General features: G+C 38.6%; 1 protein-coding gene and 1 long non-coding RNA gene across 4 annotated transcripts in view; one reads left to right on the plus strand and one right to left on the minus strand.

Moving 5' to 3' along the window:
• LOC128875712 (zwei Ig domain protein zig-8-like) overlaps positions 1–21,404 on the plus strand; it is a 54,159-nt gene that overhangs the window by 12,235 nt on the left and 20,520 nt on the right. The window contains exon 2 of the mRNA XM_054121541.1: positions 19,941–20,092. Within this exon, the coding sequence (XP_053977516.1) occupies positions 19,941–20,092 (152 nt within the window). The remainder of the gene's footprint in view (positions 1–19,940; positions 20,093–21,404) is intronic.
• Positions 1–21,404, minus strand: part of LOC128875713 (uncharacterized) — a 48,305-nt gene that overhangs the window by 9,323 nt on the left and 17,578 nt on the right. The window contains exons 2-3 of one of the 3 annotated variants that reach the window (XR_008456869.1): positions 13,724–13,924; positions 13,174–13,570 (exon numbers count right to left, since the gene is read on the minus strand). The exons of the other annotated variants lie outside the window; for them this stretch is intronic. This is a non-coding gene — a long non-coding RNA (uncharacterized LOC128875713). Of the gene's footprint in view, positions 1–13,173; positions 13,571–13,723; positions 13,925–21,404 lie in introns of those variants that run through there. 3 annotated transcript variants of the gene reach the window in all.

Below are 21,404 nucleotides of genomic sequence, written 5' to 3' on the forward strand. Positions count from 1 at the left end.
CTAACATCAATTAAACCAAACCTCGACGCTTGTTCGATGGTAACCAATAGCTAATACAGTAACAGGCGATAACAGGGTTAATTCTGATAGTAATAAACACCATTGGCATCCTATTGTGTCACAGAAGACGTTATATCACCGTTCGTATCGCAATTTGCGACAACAAATTTCTATTAAACTCACCCATATCTAAATAACTTTATACCGTGTATTTGAGTCCAAATTAACTTCACCGTGTATATTAACTTTTTGACTTCTCTGGACAGTGTAAAATCTTTGACAAGCATAGATATAACCGATAAAAATAAACTGTGAACTTAATTAACTACCGAAACAGATCCTGCCACTGAATACTTTAACGATAAAAAGATTAATACATTCCTACCGCGTGTCACGTACCGAGAATAATAAAGTGCATTCTGCATCGTTAAACCAAACGACAGAGTACGTGAGTGCTCGATAGCATATTTTCATCTGGTTGATGCGGGAATTTGAAATGGACGTTGACTGTCAGCAAAGTAATTTCAAAAAGAAGACCTTCATGAAAGTAGACAAGTAATATTGCTTCACTTTTTAAATTCGGGATATCAGTAAAATCTATTTTTGTACCCGACATTTTCCGTGCAAAGTAATTAACCGTTAACAGCGAACTCCAATTGAACTCTGACCCATATTAAAGTTACTTTCGTGCGTTGCCCGGGAAGGAAAAAATCGTATCATATCGAATCGTACTTTTATATCGCATTCCCAGTTATTCGTTTCTAAAACATTTCATCAAAAATATTACCGTTATTCGTAACTGAACCGAGTAATTTGTATTCCTACTTTTGACGACACAGGACGTCACCGACAAATAACTTCTGTTTCAAAGAATAAAATGATGTATTTTGATGTAGGGCGTAGATCATAAAATGTACGATACCTCGTTCGTCGGTGCTTCTACAGCAAAATTCTACATGACAAAAGTTACTGCAAATGAAATTTGAAAAGTTTTCTGTTTCACACAGATTTGTCACGGATTCGATGCTGACTGAGATATCGATTTTTTTTTTATATACCTCGAGAGCACTAGTAACAAGGGATTCCTGTTTCTATTTTTATATATCAATAATATTTTCAATGAAAATAGTATAACACTGGATAATCCAGTTGGCTATCTATGAAAAATTTTGAATTTTATAGAATGAGCATTCAGATAGTATTGCATAAAGTGAAGACTAAACTATGTTCCATACAGGTCATTCGAAAATGGACCTTTTTATATTTAATTAAAAACATATACTTCGTCAAATAAACGTATATAAAACCCAGCTGTAGTTAAATTGCATACTACACGATGGAAGAAGATTTTTCCTCGCAAATTAAAAACTGTTGGTTTCTAATCCCATGTTTGCTAACACTTTCTTCCCTATTGTGACGAGCAATGGATGTACCTAAAATTAGGACCATCAATATTAGCACACTCTGTATGCCAGGCAACATAAAGTATCCCAGTGGGGGGTCTGCTAAGCCCCCATCGCGTCCACTCAAGGGTTAAGTATTTTTACACACGGAAAAGATGTCCATGGTACACAGATGTAAAATTAATCACGGGACGCTTCAGACCCCTTCTGTTTACCTTCGAGCGACTACCTCCCATCCCTGAAATTTATGAACGATATCTCGCATTGAAATCGGCCATAAACACCGTATTACATCGGCTAACCGTCTGCTCCCTTTAGCACCCTTTCTCTCCGACTCGTTCTCCCCATCGTCGAACAGTAATCTGGACGGGAAACACCATTCCCAGGAACGTTAACGAGGATAATTTATTTATTCGACGTGCTTGTTGCATCGTGACAAACTAGAGTACACAGCAAGGAAGAGCAAAAAGTACAAACCAAATATACACAGTAGTCGAGCCACGTTAATTGGGAGAGCATTTCACAACGCAACTCTAATCTTCGTCTAACTTAGTTAAAGTTAGTTAAACAACTGAATTTAACTTAACTTGAAAGTAAAACGGATACAGGTTACGGTGATACAGGTTAGGGTAAGAGTTGGAGTAAAAATTTGAGCGATACGTGTAATACAAGTAAAGTAATCTAAAGAACGTTTCTAATTTAATGAAAGGCGTAAAGTTAAGTAAAGGATACGTCAGATATTCGAGCAAAGAGAGATTTAGACAAACCGTGATAAGTGAGTATAAATTGGATGGAAGTAAATTAAATAAATATATGTAGGAGTCCTAGAATGATGGATCTCGTAAACAAGGCAACAGAGATGGATCTCTATTGAAGTAGAGGGAGTCGCACGATCAATCTTAAGGAGGCAGTGGGGAAACAAGGACACGAGTTTTGGTTACTGTGATTAAGAGACGATAATCGAGAGGAAAGACAAGATTTTAGACATCTTTAGCCCACAAGGGTTATCGATTACGATTCAGTAATCAACGAGGGGAACAACTAAAGGTTGATTAAACGTGTGTACACAGCGAGTTAACGTAACCTATCCCGAAAAAATATGTAATATGTGAAAATCGGAAAGAACAACGTAGCAAACATGAAACACGAAAAAAGTTTCAATGTTGGATCAGGATTAGAGAACGCAGCGTAAAGTGAGCGAAATCAATTGTGGTAGCGAAGGAAGATAAGTTACGCAGAAGAGAGGAAGAGCCGACAGCCAACAAAGAGGATTTGGAGGGATTAAGTTGCAAAGCATGTAAATTGCGCCACCAGGGAAGCATACGAAAGTCATATATAATTTCAGACTTAGCAGATTTCACGGAGTTAGCATCGGAAGCCCGAACATTTTATGAATTTTATTGTACCTTCCGAAAAATAAATAATTTCTTGATTACTAATAGATTCACGAACCACTTAACGATCGAGTTAATTGAGTTATTGAGTTATTGAGTGCTCGTGAATTTTAAAAAATGTCCACGATCAGCTTAAGAGGGATTGTATACGAGCATGCCATGAAATAGGGGATTAATCGACCAAGTCTCATTAGCATATATATATATATATATATACCTACACCTGAATGTAATTACGTTAGATTGGCGAACCGTTAAGTAAAAGAGGATCAAGAAGGGATCCTTGAGAGATAAGAAGGATCATATAATAGCCGATGAAATTATTAGACTCTTGGAAAAAGGCAGATTTTTTCAGAAGAGGATTTTTTCAGAAGAGGAAGCTACGTTTTAGAATTTCTCTGAAGAATTCTTCTATCAATATAAAAATGCTAAAGATACATCTGTTATTTAACATTAATATTTCTCCTTCTATTCTCCTAAATATCTCTAATCATTTAGCCAACAATTTCAAGTGCAGAACCACTGAATATAAAAAATTGAGAAAATAATCCGATGGAAATCCAACATTGAATAATTCAACCATCAACAGGTGCGATCAATCGTGTCAATGGCTTTCAAAAAGCGTACAGAAATAATACAGATATCAAGCGAGCTAATGAAAAGCTTAAAAACACGGTATCAGAAATGTGTGGTAAAGCAATTCTAGTACAGTAGAGGTTCGATTGTTGCACGAGATCCTCGTTTATTACAATGGTTTGATATATGGAATGAATGGCCGCTTAGCGATGGGTGGAAGTTGGAGAGGCGGAAGTAATTGGTGGCAGGGACCATAGTGACCGTTTCCCTGCAATAATCAAGGTTCTACTATACCATGACCGCTGCGAAACCCGGCTTGGGAGACCGTCGCAATATCCATGAAGTTAATAAACCTCTGCGGCTGCGAAAAAAAGAGCTTTCATGGAAGTTTTGAAAGGGAAGGGAGCTTGAGAAATAGGACGGGGCGAGTTAAAGCAAGAAGCATTAGTTGTTTTGAGGATAGGATAGAGTATAGAGTGTGTTTCCGAGCTGAGAGAAAGATACCGGAAGAAATGGAAAAGTTAAAAATGCGGTGGAGGGAGTGAAGGCAAAAAGGAAAGCAGCGGAGAGCCACGCGGCTTGAGATATCGCTGGGATTAGAGGAAGTAAGCTTGACGTTTTTGACGATATCGAGGAGATTGCCAAGAGGAAACAGTTGAAAGGTTGAAGCTGCGGAATCGGGAATAATGGACTGGTGTAAAAGCAAGGGTATTAATAACCTCGGCAGGGTAGTCGCAGTCGAGAGAGAATCGATAAAATGATTGTTAATGTCAGAGGGATCAGAGAATTATTCAGGAATAGAGAAGTTGCTCGAGGAGCGACTAAAGGTAGAAAGAGAAAGGAGTTTAAACTGTTTAAAGTAACGAAGTGAGGAAAGTGCCTGGGAGAATTCTTCTCGGCTCTAATGGGAAAATTAATAATATTTCTAGGCTTATTAGGCTTACGAGAAAGGAAGATCGATCGCTTCAGCTTATATTGGAATTGAATTAATAAAACGACGATTCAATTGTGCGTGTAAATTTAAAGTGTAATTATTTAAACGTTATTGTTTTAGAATAGAGAGATTTCAAGTCTAAAGAAATAAGAGTGAATTGATATTATTAATAAACAAGTGTACTAAAAATATTGTTACAAGTGAAATTATGAAAATGAAGGGGATTACAATAATTTTCATTCATCAGAATCCTTTATATTTCCATAGTTTTCCTTACTATTTTCTTGCTTCCTGCGAGAGAAGGTAAGGTACTTTAATAATTCTTCGAAAATATATGTCATTGTATTTATTAGATAACGCTTCTGTGCACTGGTATCAAATTATATTATAAATAACGATTTATTACACTGTAATGGATAATAAAGGAAAAATTCCCTGCCAGATTATTTCGTCACGTCGATTTTCCTATAATACCCTAATAACGTTTATCGGCATTTCTCGCATAGATTTAACGGAATTTCATTAATGAAAAGAATTCGATAAAAGCGACGTCTGCATACGAAACTCAGCCTACAAGTGGTGATACCATTTTTACATATTAAATTGGGGAAAAGTATTGAAAATTCGATCATTGAAGATTCGTTCCTTGGTAAAAAGCCCTGTCGTCTAATTTATTACTACAAATAGGAGTATATTATCTAACCCATGATCATTTCTAGGAGGTTGAAACTTTTTTTCGAGGGAATTGGAAACTCCGTGAACGTCTGTTATTTCTGTAATCAATTTAAAATTTATTTTCTCTACCATCTCGTCTTCAAAAATAATCCCACAAGTCCTTCAATAAAAAGACTCGCTGACCACACACGGCGACGAACGCGTTAAATCTGATATATTAAATAAGAATATATTATCCCGCCCCCGTTCCAGGACTAAAATTCGCCTCGCAGGAGGTGCTACTTCAATTTCGCTGACCGGCTAGCGAAAAAACTTGTGCATCGCTGCCTAAAATTAATGTAGTCGCGACCGAGGGTGAATAATTCAAGCCGAGGGACGGGGTGCGGCGGCTACGAAAAATGCGTCGAGGGCAGACGCAGCCACGATGACGTCTGATTATGCTCGTTTCGCGGCGAGCTGGAGGCGGCGCGGCCGGGTGTCGACGCCTGGCGCTGTGGCGCTCGATATTTTGCATCCCTCAAGGATCCTTTTGTCCGGAAGATCGAGTGTCCTGGGAGGGTGGGCTTTGATTGGTCGCGCACGTCCCCGGTGCACGCGATACCGGGTCGGCGCGCACTGATTGCCAATCCAATTCGCGCCGTCTGAACGGAAACGCGTTGGCAAATCGATTCATCGAGCGTGGAACGATTGGCCGAGATACGGCTAAAAGGATATCGGCTCGGGGCCGGGAATTAGCGGGATTACGATCGACTGGAAGCGTTTGTTAATCGATGGTCGAGCCCGCGCGACACCATCTCGTGATTCTCCTGGTTCCTTGCGATTGTTGGGGCGTGAAGTCGAGGATCGCGCGGCCCGGCCGCTTTTGACGTTAATTTATCGCCAGGCACGGACAATGGACTCGGCTAAACGTTCAGTTTTTGATAAAGGAATGGATTATAGGTAGATGAATTTATTTACTGCCTGACTAACTGCATAGGAAGAGGACCTAGTTTACCAATTACTTCGTTTATGAAGAAGAGTTTTCGACGTCAGTTTATTCCAGGTTCAGCAAATGGATTCGACTAAATGTTCAGTTTTTTATCAAATAATTGGTTATAGATAAATGGATTTATTTACTGCTTGAGTAACTGCATAGGAAGAGGACCTAGTTTACCAATTACTTCGTTTATGAAGAAGAGTTTTTGACGTCAGTTTATTTGCAGGTTCAGTAAATGAATTCGACTAAACATTCAGTTTTTGATAAAGGAATTGATTATAGGTAGATGAATTTATTTACTGCTTGAGTAACTGCACAGGAAGAGGACCTAGTTTACCAATTACTTCGTTTATGAAGAAGAATTTTTGACGTCAGTTTATTGCAGGTTCAGTAAATGAATTCGACTAAACGTTCAGTTTTTGATAAAGGAATTGATTACAGGTAGATGAATTTAGTTACTGCTTGAGTAACTGCATAGAAAAAGGATCTAGTTTATAAATTTTTTGATGTTAGTTCATTTCAGGTTTAGGAAAGTCGCTATATACTTCATTAAAGCTAGGTTTATTAATTGCCCAGGTAACTGTAAATAACAAGGGCCAAGTTTACAAATTACTCGATTCGCAAAGAATTGTGTTGGCCATAAAACGGCATTAGCAATTGGCATAGTATTGTTCTGTGACTCTCGAGAGATAAGTCGCAATACTACGTGTCCCGATAATTGTTTCTTTTACTTTTGTATCGGGACCTGTGCAATCAGGAAATTGCTTGAACTTGTTAGACCTTTTGTTCACCTAAGTATGCAAGATACAGTGCACGTGTAGTGTTGTATTCTCTGGAATTGCACGAGTAATAATATATGACCTTAGTTACTAGTACGTGTTGTCCTCTTCCTGGAAAGGATCGTTAAATAACGTAGGTACGTAATTGATTTTGATACAATGAAAAAGGTACTTGCTTCTTAAAAGGTCCAAGAACAAACACCGAAACTTTCAAACGATTTACGACAATAAACGTCCACCCCACTCCTGTTTTTTGCTCCTTACAGCCAACCCAATTCATTACGGTCCAACGAATTGTTACACGGAGCTGTTATATTAATTAAATCTACTTGTTTCTCTGATATTCTTCTCTTTTCTTCTCTCTCCTTCTCTCTCGACTTCTCCCATCCACTCGACTGTTTCTTTTCCACTCTTCTCATTTATCAGATCCTCCACCTTCCGTTTCCTCCCATCTGCATTCATTGCAGCAAATCGTCCGTGTGTTTTTAAAGTGGCACAACTCCAAAAACGCGATCTTTGAGGTACCACCGAGAAAAGCTTTGGTAAACAATCCTCGATTAATCATCAGAAGTTAACTTAATTTGGGAATTCGTTCTGCGAAGCCTATTCACTTCCCCGATATTATTTTTGTAGTAAATATTCGGCGTTGAAATTAATTCTATTCTACAAAGGTAGAGTAAACTTGACGTTTATTTATATTATTTCTTTTATGTAACAAAATGATGACTTGTGGTGTCCCAGGATTAAAATATTAGAATCCATTGCTACCAACATGCTAAATTATTAAAATCAGTGATACGTAAAATATGTACAAAAGTTATGGGATAATTTACGAATTCTTGTCGAAGTCGCGAGGCCTTGCGACGTGGCCAGGGCTGCCACGTGTCCTACTTTCGGTACGACAGTCCTACAATCACATGTTTGTGTCCTACGTCCTACTTTTTTGATAAAATGTCCTACTTTAAGCTTTTTACTGGCGGCAACGTGGCACCCGCACTCGTCGGAAAATTTGAATATTCGATACGTGCGATTGTGTATTTGAATTGATCGTACATCGTATGCCAGGTGTTTTCGTAACAGTGCCCTATGAGGATTTCGCTGTAAAACAATCCCACGCCTTTCTATAGTTTACGATTCCAATTTCCTATAGTCCAATTTCCAAGATTGGAATTCATTCATAAAGCTCTTTTTCCTTATACACAATATTAATTCATATTAATTGATCAAATTCTCGTTGTAAGCAGAAGGTAATTTTTATTATTATAGGCCAATTGTAAGTTTGAAGTTGACTCGATACATAGAGTTAATTCATCCGTTGTCATTTCACTGCTTATTATTAAAACAGAACCGTTACTCTCTATTTATTTTTATATAGTCGAAGCTGTTCTTGTACAATTTACACAAACACGTGTACGCGTATAGGGTATTGGTCTCCCAGCGACAGAATTGTCCTACTTTACACACTTGTTAATATGTGACACCCCTGGTCGTGACCCTCTTCACCTGGACGTTCAGTAACTTTCCAGGGTGAAATACGCTCAACGTCGCCCCCGGTAAGGGACTGCCAGGCAGAAACGTAAATTGCCTATGTAGCTGACCGCGACACAGGCGACACCATAAACTGGACTCATTGGACAGCTGTACGCCTCGTGTTCATGGGTCTGATCATGGGTCATTCTAACAATTAATGCTAGACACGCAATGAGCGCAAGATGGCGCAACGTAGTATTTTCTAAAGGACGATAAGCAGTTGCAAACGTCGCGTAATGTCGCACGATAAACTTGATGTAAAACCTAATATCGCTGAAGATGCGTGGGACTGATGAAAATGTCACTGTTTTCTGTTTCGTGTACTATTTATGCTTTTTGCTTTTTGCCTTGTACTTGTTAGGCTAATCATATCAATCATTTATAATGATTTAGATAGAGCAAAGAAGACTTATATGGTGTTTGTAAAAGCGAAAAAGTAAAAAAATTGCTAGTATTTGTTGTTCTGATGTCAAATTATAAAAAATATATTGCATCCTAGAATTATTACAAGCTCCAAAGGGACGTCGAAATTATAAAAATTCGTAACAAATACCTGTACAAAGAATACCTGCAAACGCTACATTTATTCATAGCATGTTATTGTCCCTACTCGATACATAATTAATGTAAATAAATTATGTAAGAGACCTAACCAAGACTTAACCGAGACCTAACCCAGACCTAAAGGGACATTAAATATTGTAGATTTGCTGCGTGAAACCTAATGGTGACTGAGAGTCACCTCTCGAGTGCAAAGGGTTAATACCATATAATTCGTGTTTCTATTATTCACTCGTCAGCCACCACAATGTACATATTTCTGTTGAAGTGTAATGTAAATAAATTAAACGAAGCATTGGAGAAAAATCTATGATGTATGCATGACTGGTGCACCGGCACATTTCAGCCGAGGAATCCCATACTTCTCGAACAAACGATTCTTTAACAAATGGGTAGCTCGTGTAGCATCCATTCCTTGGCCCATTCGTTTCATACACGCTATAAAACACTCCGTGTATAGGTTCGATATTATTTAAATATATTCAGTCTCCTCGCGACGCGTGTAAATCGGATTCATGTAAAACACCAGACCGCGACATCATCCTTCACCGAGCTCTCGGGATATTATCGCAAAAGCGACGGCAAATCGCGAGAGGAATCGCCTCGGCATCGAATCACGATTCTGCGCCGCAACAATAATTCTCCATGCTCGAGAGGGTAAAGTGTAGCTTGGATATTTCTGTCCCCAAGGTCCACGCGATGCTCCTTCAAGCTCCCAGTTCTTGAGCGCTCCATAAAACCTTATCTCCGAAGCACCTCAAGCTTACGCGACGTTTCTTCGACTCGATCCCAAATACAGCGTTTCCCGTAAGATCTTCGTAGGTAAAGGGCGGAGCCGTTGCCATTCGTTAGGCAGACAGGTGTTCCAAGAGCCGAGGGAATCGTTATCTATCATCGACTTGCTCCCCTTTGGGTAAACCAAGTGTAAAAGAAAAACTTTTATACGCCACCACCACTCGACGTACTTGAAACTCTTGTCCAGAGAAGTCCGAAGACTTTTTAACGAGTTTCCATTCTCCGATCTTGGGAAAACGATTTTCAGATGTTTAGGGATTCCTGGCTCGCGAAGACGATTATTTGGAAGCTTTAGAATTTTAAAAAACGTTAGTCCGTCATTTTCTGAGAAACGAGTTCGAGTATCTCGACTCGTTATAATTTTGTACGAAGATTATATTTAAATCGCCAGGTTGGTATGAATATCGAAGTCATTTAATGACACGAATTCGTATTTGTCGCTTTCATAGTATCTGAGTAATTCTTAAAAACTCACGATTCGATAAAAAGATTGCGTAACATTTTATAGTTTTCGTGGTAAATTCTAAAGAATTGCGCGTTACACGCCTAATAAATGTGTAACCTCGCTGAATGATGGAGCAATTGGGACGGAGTTGTGTAAATTTAACGCGACCAAGAACTAAACAAGACGTATAAATCTTTGAGGTGAGATTCATAGTTGTTGACCATTTAAGGGAACATTCATGGGAACGTGTTCATTCCTGCTCTCAATTCTCATGAATGTTCCCTTAAATGGTCAACAACTGGTACACACTTACCTTAATTGTAACTTGACAAACACCCATGATAAGTGTACGTGTTTTGCTTCGGGAAATAAATTGGTTCCAGCAGGATTTGAACTCGGGTCATAAAGTTAGCACGCAGCTGCGATTCCATTACGCCACGACCGCTCTAGTTGAAACAGTGCGGTTACTACATAGCGCTATACCTACCAACCGGAATTTCCCGAATTTTAACCTCTCTTTTCTCAGAAATTTATGGACATATGCGGCTAATAATGTATACACTCGATTTCCTTTTTCCGCAATCCCAGACAGTAGAACTGGTTCTATTTTTTGTTCTCTGCAGGAATTGGTAGAAAATAGAAAGTCTGCCAGGTTGTGGCCTGAAACTAGCGCAATTCTATTTAGAAGAATTCTATTTCGAAGGAGGCGAGAGAAGATTGTGATCCATGAGTTAAATTATTCAACATGTTGGTCACCAGGTCGCTCAGAAATTAGTGACAGGAGTTTTCATTAAGGAAACAAATTAATTCTGAAGGTGAAGTATTAATAGAAATAAATATTTATCTGAGTAGGAAATGAGATATGTTAGATTGAATAATATTCTACGAGAAATCATCGATGTATACTTTGATAGTTTAAATTTAGGTAAGTATCTCTATAATTTTGCCAAAATTGACTGCACATGAAGTTTGCAGCTTTATGAGGATTCCGTGAAGTGGCTCGCAGTCCTCCAACGCCAAAAAGTTCCCCACCTCTGCTCTACTTACTCTTGGTACAACGTTCCTCTTAAGGAGTGTAACTACTCTGACCCACAAAAAACAGGGCAATATTTGTGAATTTTTAGCATGAAAACTATGCGATGCAGAAAGTTCACCTTTGAATACATGAATATATACATATACCGTATATGCACCATATACACCTTTCGAAATATATCTTGTGAAATTGTTATAGAAACATTTCTATATATGGCATCGCATCAGCTTTTCCTTAGAATATTATTTTGACAAGAGATTTCCATCTCGAAATCTCAGAAGCTACTGACAGAAATAACTTTAAATTTGTCGGACATATACTTCGAAATAAAAACTGTCAATGTCCAAATATAATTCTTAATTATCAAATGTGTTCTCTTGCCTTTAGATTGAAGATATTAAGTTTTTTGTTGACTTTAACATATTTGTAAACAGCCAAGCTGCAGTACAGTAACACCCTTTACGAAACAGAAATCACTGCTTCTGTTTGATTTCAGATGAATCAATTCTGTGTAGCAGTAATGGTTAGTTATCCAAACATACTCGAATGAGGTACAGTGGAACGGGTGCCACGCCATTTTCCAATATTGTTCGATACAAATTTTACAATACATACATCAAAGTGTACATATTCATGTATTCAAATCTGCACTTTCTGGATTACATAGTCTCCAAGTATGAAATACCCAAATATTGACTGGCTCGGATTGAATGTAGGGGTACCTTTTAGATAGAAAAAGTAATGCTGATATTTGGCATTGTTTTTTGACGATACTAAATATTTACTATAAATAGCGCAAACATCCGCTCGAAGTTCACACTTTGAACAGTATCTGAAGGAAAATAGAATTATGTGGAAATTATTTTGATTAAATACTGATTGAATTAAAACTATCATGTACACCAACCTAATATTCACGAGAAAAACGCTGGTTAGCAATAGCGCAAACAACCTGTATACGAAGCACTCAATATCACCAAAAAAGGTTTCCCAAACCCCAGCATCCGATTCGTCCCGATCGATGGTGTTCTCCTTAACCCAGAACTGATCAATCTTACCCCCCTCTGGACGATATCATAGTTTACGTAAACGTAGTTTACTCTCCCCCCCCCCTCACCCCTCCCCGCAGAGTGGAACGTCTGCGAATCCCTTCCGTGCAGAAAGTAGCAGTTTTCGCAAGCGCGAAATCGCAGTCGAAGACATGCGAGGTACTCAGGACTGTCGACGACGTAATCGCTTTGCCGTTACTGCAGGACCGTTAAAACCCTGAAAGTACTCGAGTCGTAGGTGCAGCTTCCGTCAGAGAGTGTTCCACGCTCGGCAGCTAAGTGTTCGTACCGTTGGAAATGGCGCCGTGTAAATGCCGGGGTAAAATTACACGAAACAATTACAGATATCGCCCCGATGATAACTCACGCGTGGAATATACACACACACACTCGCCCGTTTACTGCGCACGGACGACGTTTAAGTGTCCGTACCAGCCAGGCCGATGCCAATAACGCAATAATCCGTGCCACTCTAAATGTTATGAATACCAGCATTATTTGAAAGGGCGTGGATTTATTCGGCCGGATATTATTTGCCAATGCGGACGTTCGATTTTTGCGGGGTGCGACCGCACGGTGCCGCGTTTCGTTATTGATCGAACGTTGCAGAATTTTCGATGATTCCGTACACAGCATTAATTAGGTACCGTTTTACAATTAGCTGGTCCCTTCCTGCGTCGGAACCATCGGGGACCCGTTTTTTTTTCCACCCATTTGTATTTGCGATCCGGGAACCGCGAATGGGAATTTAATTGCCGTGCGACGAATTAAACGTGGACGATTTTCAATTTTTAGGATTTTATAGGATTTTCGGTTTTTAGGTGGAAATATGAGGTCGCGAAAATAACGAACGCGTCGATGGTTTTCAATCATTTTTAACAGACTGTAGAAAAGTTGATTATCAATTTGACCCGTATACATTAGGATCAGAAATTAATTTTGTATCTATTAAACTTATTTACTTTTAAACTGAACAGAATTCCGGACGAGGATCTAAACGAAACGAAACAAATGTAAACGTCGAATTAATATCGGATTTATTCTAGATTTCAGGAACAATAAACCGAGTATCCAGTCCATTACAGTAGACAATTTTCAGTTGGGTAATGAACCTCCTCGTCCGCTGCGTTGGCTGTCACAATACATTCCTATTCTACTCGGGGCGGCCACAGCACAACGAGATATCACTTTCTTTCAGCGCCCTTTCATTTCGTCGCTTAAAATATGTTGAATAATACAGCAATACCACTAATGCGTTCTCCTTATACTCCCTTAACACGTTCGCTGCAGTGACGTCATCCATGGCCGCCGAGGAACTTTTTTGTTTGCGCTGCAGTAATGACTGGCATTATTTCCCTGGGAGCAAAATAAACGTCCGAAGAAACTGTTGCCGTGTTACTTCCCCATGGTTGGATAGCTGCGTGGTATTATCAGTTAATTAATTAATTAGCAGCGTCTTTATTACGTCTAAGCAAAACGAGGCAAGCAAAATTAGGAGCAAAAAAATGACGGGAGCGGAGATCAACGAAAGAGACGCGGAAACTGTGTGTACGAGTGAGGCTCCACTTACCTGTTATTATGCTTGACTAAAAGAAATAGCAGAAAGTAATGCTAATAATAATATAGTGGTTGCTGCGTCTGGAATATTATGCTCAGCCCGGCAGAAATTTATTGGATAACTCATTATTCAATTATTAGAGAATTAAATTTTGTAGAGACAAGTTGGATGTATTGTTTCTCTCTTTATCTAATAAAGATAAAGTTGATAACTCTGAAACCACAAATTTTTATTTAAGCAGAGCTGATTATAGGATATTAATTAATTATACCGACTAATTATATGCAGCGAACAGTTTATCATTCAGTAAATTTTGTTCGTACGTATATATCCTTGTTTAAATGACAAATGTACTGTTTCATACTAAAGATACATGAATTAAGTGTAATGCAAGATAAATTTTGCTTTCGTATTTCGAAAAATACAAAAATGTTGGAAACTATTCTATGTAGATCGAAAAGCACACGATAGTTAATTTTCCTCTCTAAAAAGATTATTTAATGAATCCCCTGAAAACTATGTAATGTACCTCTACTAAGGCCATCGCAAAATTGCCAAACAATAATAATCATGTTTACCGAAAAGCGATAACTAGTGATTCGTATAATGAGGTTGTTAACGATTCACAGCCACTGAATGTTTGAATCCAAATACAATTATAACTTCCACGGCAAATTAAACTCAAGTAATGCCCAATTAATACGTACGGATAACATTTTCACTGAATTATTTTATGTGGCAGATCGAACGGTGATCCAATATTTTCAGCAGCACGACACGCTGGTAAAATGCGTAGGAAAGTGTTTCAACTTAAGTTCCGAAAGTATCACTTTCAGGTTACGACTTTTTTTTCCTATGCAATATTAAATTGAAAGTTATGAAATCTGATTAGAGGCAACACGCGGAATTAAAAGGGCAAAAATTATGCGAAAAGATAAAAGTGCCCCTCGGAGGATCGCGACTCTGGCCTTCCAGGTTGTAAAACGGGACGCCCGCACCTCGACTAGCGTCGTGATTAAAAGCCACCTGTCCTCTAGTGAAGTTGAGCAAAAGCATAAATATTTAAAGTCATTTTCCGACTCGACGTTTTGCAACCTGTTTACGACCAACGCGAGCATGACAAAGCACGGAAGTATTTAGCGATTGAGTTTAAAGATTACAGGATAATAAATTCCCCACTAATTTTAGGATGAACATCGAATACTGTTCTGTTCATAAAACGAACTTGGTTTCCCTGGGTGATGTTCCCTTCTCAACATTTTTACATTTTCGTTACGTAAGTACAATTTGTATAAAATTGTATTTATATTAAAAACATGGCAGAAAAGAAAAGAACGAATACTAGGACACCCTATGTAGCCAAGTTATGGTATCTAGACGATCTAGTTTAAATCTATAAAAAGTCGACCTGAATAATGATGTATGCATTCCTCGAGAGTCTTCCAGGAACATAAAAATTGATCTTCTCATGAAACTCGAGCTGTTTAAGACGGCCATTGGTAGTTTTAAAAAGAAAAATCAATTCGTTGATGTCTCCACGAGTTCCAATAACGGGCACGTATCAAGACGAGTTATTATCGTAAACGTGGCAGATCATGCGAATCTGTAATCATTATTCGTGACATGTTCAACTATAATCATTATTTGTGACATGCACGTCTGCAATCATTACTTGTGACACGCACAACTGCAATCGTTATTTACGGCATGTACGATTGCAATTATTGTTTTGGAAATTCGATAAAACTGCAGAAAAGCAACGGTAGCTGTTTTAAAACTGAAAAGTTCTATCTTCGAACACCAGCAAGTAGATCCTCCACCGAGTCAATTGTTTTCGAAAAGAGAATTGTTTAATTTAGATAGCTATGATTTTCACGCGTCCAAGGTGGTTTCCGTCCTTGATTCCACTGACAGAATTCTATATTTCACGCATCGCGGTTTCGGAAGTAGATTGGAAGTCGTTCGGAGGCGAACGAAGTTAAATAACGCGAACGACGAGTTGCCAACGATAGCTCCGAAGTGTAAAAAGTTTCCAGGAGGGGCTGTTTTATCGAACTCTTCTCCTTCACCGCTCTTCGCTTATTCCCGACGTCTCGTATAAACTTACGAACTCGAAGTGTCTGCGATAAATCGAGACGCCTCTCGATTCCCGCAGACAACGGGGGCGCGAATTTTTGCGTTCCCCGCGCGATACCGCTCGACGCGTTTCCGGTTCCGCAAACGTTTCGCGATAAACGCGTTTTCCAGCGTTTCATATTTCGACGCTGGTAATATCCGGAGACAAGTTGATATTCTGGGACCACGTTACCGATGGAATAACGAAAATAACAAGAAAAATAACTACAGGGTGCGAGAATATTTGCCTCCAATCTTTTTTGGTGACGACTTCTTCTTCAGTCTTCAAAGACTTCTTTCTTAGTATAAAGGTTTTTCCGAAAGGAGCTTTAGAATTGTCACTATTAATTATAATCGTGTGTATTTTTATTTAAAATACAGAAATAGGATTGAATCTGTATAGACAGAAATTTTCTCAGCGATATTTAACGATGGACTGAATAATATCCCTCGCATCATATGTCACGGACCGAAGGATATTTTTATCTAGCGATAATTTCGATTTTAAGCAATTATTAATTAATGGGTAATGGAAGACAGCAAATGGGGCGTGTAATTAGTTAAACGTGATGTTCGAGGTGTATTTTAATTGGTTTCGATTTATACGACGATATTTCATGTTTGGTAATGTTATATTCCTCGTAAAGCATTTTATGTGTCGAGGAACACTTCCGGCAGGTAATAATTTTAATCGAATCAACGGCTAATTCGGAGAAATTGGAAAAAACCACAGATGGCGCTGTATTAATCAGACACATCGTGTATAGTATCAGTTAATTGCCTGTAATTTTTATAGCGATATTTCACGATCAACATTATTAGGTATATTCCTCGCAAACCGTGTCAAAGAACGATTTCTCGTAAATCATGTTAAGGAGCGATGAACCTTAATAATTCGTAGACTATGGAAGAAAGAAAAGGGAGCACTGTTGCGATGAATCACTCGAGATGTCTTTTTAATTGGCTACAATTTTAATAATATTGAACGATCGACAATACCGTATCGCTCATAAAGCGTATCGATCAGAGAAGAATGTTCCACCCAACAATGAATTTGATTTAATCAATTAACGATTCGGTAATAATGAACAACAACAAATGCATTATTAGTCAGATGGAAGCGCCTTTTTGTTAGCTTTAACTTTGATAACAATATTTAACGATCGATAGTAATAATCCCTTCATGTGATTTCATGAAGAAGATTTCGAACGAGCTACAAATTTAAATTTAATCGATTAATAATTCGTGGATCGTGCCAGAGGGCAAATGAAATTTATTAATAATTGGACGCGTCGATCGAGAGGTCCTTTGATTACTTTCAGTTTTTACGATGATATTTGTCCGATCAAAAATATTGTTTCCTGATCAAATATCCCTGATAAAATTTCTAGCGAGAGACGATTCCGAATTTAAACGGATCATTAATTCATAGATCATAGTTGAGGGCAAATGGAGTAATTTAATTAATTTCAATTTTTACAATGATATTTGACGATCGGTAATATTTACCCGCGATAACTGATTTCGTTGAACGAAGAAAATTTCTATCTAACGAGAATTTTGAATTTAATAATTCATAAATCATGACGGAGGACTGAAATGCATTAAACATTTATTAGACTTCAAATTCAATTTGGTATTTGACGATCGACTTATATTCCTCGCAGCGTTATCGTAAATCCAAGAGTATTTGTACCGTACAATGATATCAAACCCAATTGGTACATTCCTACAGTAAAAAAATACATCTTAAAAAATGTTGAAAGGATTTCGAGAGGTATTACTCCTGAAAAGCAATTCTCTCGAAATTGTCCTTGTTTACAATACTTTCCTAGCTCGTGGATCGAAACGCGAAAGGTGGAAAAGGGAAAAAGGAAATGGAAAAGGGGGGGAATGGAGAAAGGAAATACGGAAAAGGGAAATGAATTCGTACCGGGAAGCATATGATATCGATATCATGTATGAGGGATACGATGCGCGAACAAATACGTGCTTCCTTCATCGTTCGTACGGTAGACCGGATGTGGGCCCTCAAGGTCGTTGGAACGAAGCCCACGGTTGCTTTTCGGGCCGAATGCTGATCCGACTTCGGATCCCTCCGAATCGGGATCCCCGGGATTAGTATCCATTTCTCCGAGGCACGATGGCTTGGCAGAAGCTCTGATAGGATTTATTCGTGAAAGGCAAGGGGTGAAAGGCCGGATAGAGAGGGAGGCAGCGCGTATGGACCTCACGAATACGAAATACACTATATTCCGACGATCCTTTTATTATTCCATCATGGCAACGCTACCCAGGATCCGTACAATGTAAATTCCCGTCGGGGATAACAAGCTCGCGCGGTCCGGGAGAATCATGTTAATGTATTCTTCTAAGACGCAGCCGGCGTTCGGGTTAAGGGTTGAACTTTCGCGGCGATTCGCGGGGCCGCGGTAAACGCTACGTGCCGCACGAGAACGTCCGCGAAGTTTTGTGTCGTAACCTTTCCGGGAATTTCTTGGTGCGATATTGTAGGGTCTCTGGTATATCGTGGAACAAGAACATTTCTACCTGGCTGTGGTTATGATTTCGATCGACGAATAATTTAACGATATTACAGGCACTGCGTAGCCTCCGGTGCTGGGGAGAATTATTCTTCGTGCAATCATTTCGAGTTTACTCGATTGTCTACTCGTTCGTCGTGAGAGATATCTTATTCGGGTATTTTTTAATTTGTTCCAGCTTTTAGAAAGAAAAGAATAATTCTGTTCGGTGATCATTTCAAATTCCATCGATTGATTATTTATACGTCAGGACAAATGTTTGTTTTAGGTAGTTTTTAATTTGTTTCAATTTTGATAACCATGCATCCTGTATAATATGATACTGACCATGGATAATATAATAAAAAAATCAACTGAGACGCATCATTATAACCAATTCGTTGCTCGAAGTGTCTTTTATCTTCTTTCTATTTTTACTACGATATATGACTATCGATAGTATCATACACACCATGTCAGCGAGGAATATTTCTGCCAAGCAACAATTTTGAATGTAGTCGAATAATAATTTGTAGGTCTCGGATAATGGGGGGCTAATGAGATGCGTTGTTAACCACACCCGACGTTCAAGGGGTTTTTTAATTGGTTGCAATTTACACAACGACATTCAACGTTGAATACTACTATGTCCACCGCATAGCGTGTCATAGAGCGATGAATACTTCTATGCAGCAGCAATTTTAAATTTAATCGAATGTGTAATTTGTAGATAATGTTAGATAGCAAACAGAGTGCATTAGTAGTCAGGTATGTCGTTCCGAGGTGTTTTTCAAGCAGTTTCTAATTTTTCAACGAGATTCGACGATTAATAATTCATAAGGTGTGTCACAGAACGAAGAACGTTTCCAGTGGACGATAATTTGATGTTTTATCAATCTGAAATCAAAAAATAAGAAAAGAGAGCACAAAGAGACTTTCGTTAATTTCAATTTTCAGACGTGTTGGTTGAAACGTCGTTTATTTGATATCGATGCCTCGATATTTAATCGAAAAATCTTTAATCACAAAATTTTAATATTCATTTCTCTGATATTTAATAATTGACAATATTATGCTCCTCATAAAGCATACCTTGGGACGGGGAATATTTCTCTACATCGATAATTTTGAATTTCATCAATTAATAATTCGGAGCTAATGAAGGGAAAAGCGAACGAGTTGTATTATTAGTCAGACATATTAATCGAGATGTCTCTTAGTTGATTTCAACTTTTACTGCAACATTTGACGATCGGCATTATGATATCCCTCGTAAACTACATCATGAAATGAAGGGCATTTCCATCGAACGATAATTTTGAATTTAATAGAATAATAATGTGAAGACCGCGGCACAGAACAAATGAGGTCCATTGTTAACCAGTGCCTTCGTTCGAGATATATTTTAATTGGTTCCATTTTCTACATTATCTGACGATATACATTATCTGACGATATACATTATCGTATATCTACATTGTCTACATTATCGTAGAGATAAATAAAGTTTCGTTACATTTGAGAGAACCGTGGTTCTAGAAATTCAAATCAGTGCAAACCTTGTTGGCTAAAAATTGATCCAATCTTTCAGGGGTGAGCACAAGATCTCATTCGTTGGTGAAGAGGTTCGACGGGATTTACACAGGGCCGTACTTCGACGCAAGCAACCCCAAGAACATCACGGCCCAGTTGGGAAGGCATGCCTACTTGCCGTGCAAAGTGCGGCAGCTTGGTAATAAATCGGTAAGTCCACCAATTTTCCCTGAAGACGCTCTAACTTTAAGAGTAAGTGATACGCTTTCAAAGAAAATTTCGAAAGTTCTCGTAAATCTCTGTTATTTATAATTCTTTGGAAGTTCCTGACGTACGTGGAAACTTGTACGGAGTGAAAAGTGTAGAAAAGAGTTCGCACAAACACGGATTCGAAAATGCTTCGATTATCCTATGCTAATTTATACTTGGGTGAAGAATCGATTGACTTGGCTGTGTATTTCTAGGTACTTTATTTACGCGAAAGGGTTAATGTTTTAAAAGTGACTTTTAATATTGATAGAATTTATTATCTTACACTTGTTAGTTTAATCATTTAATATCGAACGCTTAAATTGAAACTAGCGCCGTATGTCGAAACGATGACATACTGTAATGGACGCAGGAGCTATTGAGCGTTTCCTCGAAGATAAAATTCAGGCAACCTTAAAATAAAAACCAGTTGGCGTAAACCAGAGGTCGGCAACCTTTCTTTGGACAGGAGCCAATGTCCATGTCAGTGAGTGTATGTCGCGCTACATTCGTCAATAGTTAGTAAATCAATTCTTCTCAGAACTCTAACACACCAATGTTCTCAGTAGACGTTTTTTTTTTCGAAACGTGCGTTCTTGAATGAACTTTATGAACAAAATTCAAAACAAAATATTTGATGCGTCTTCCATAATATTTTTTTAACTTTTCGGAAAAAACTTAAATTTGTCAAATTTCGGCACTTTTAATTGTTTTCTCTTTCTCTGCCCCCCCCCCCCCCCCCCAAAAAAAAACTATGATTTTTCCCCATTTTATAACCAAAGTCCCGTCGTGGGCTGAATTTTCTTTAATTGAAAATAATTTTTATTTTCATTTTTGCCCAATTCTATGCATATCACATTTCGAAAGTTGACAGCAAACAAAATCGTAACCTCGAAACTGATTAAAGAGAAAAGAGTATCCCCTTGAATTCTGAATCGTGATTGAAAATTCAGTAAACAGGGAACTCTTGGAGTCCCCTTAACATTAAAGCTTTTATTAGTTCCGTAGCAGATCCGTCCCCTACAAGGGCACATCTCGGCCGAAACTCTCCGCGCTACGGAACAGATGAAGATACCACACGGCCCCGTGGAAGCACGTGCCCCCGCGGACAAATTACGGATTCCTTAATTTCCTGGTCGATTATGAAACATTCGCGAACTTCGAGCGTCGGTTATCTCGTCCCCGTTCCTTGCAAAAAGCACGCTCGGATACCGCCGTCGCCCCCGTCCAGATAAAGCAGATTTATTTGCACGCGAATACCCAGTTTTCTGTT

This window comes from Hylaeus volcanicus, chromosome 4 (assembly GCF_026283585.1).
Source record: "Hylaeus volcanicus isolate JK05 chromosome 4, UHH_iyHylVolc1.0_haploid, whole genome shotgun sequence".
Classification (NCBI taxonomy): Eukaryota; Metazoa; Arthropoda; class Insecta; order Hymenoptera; family Colletidae; genus Hylaeus; species Hylaeus volcanicus.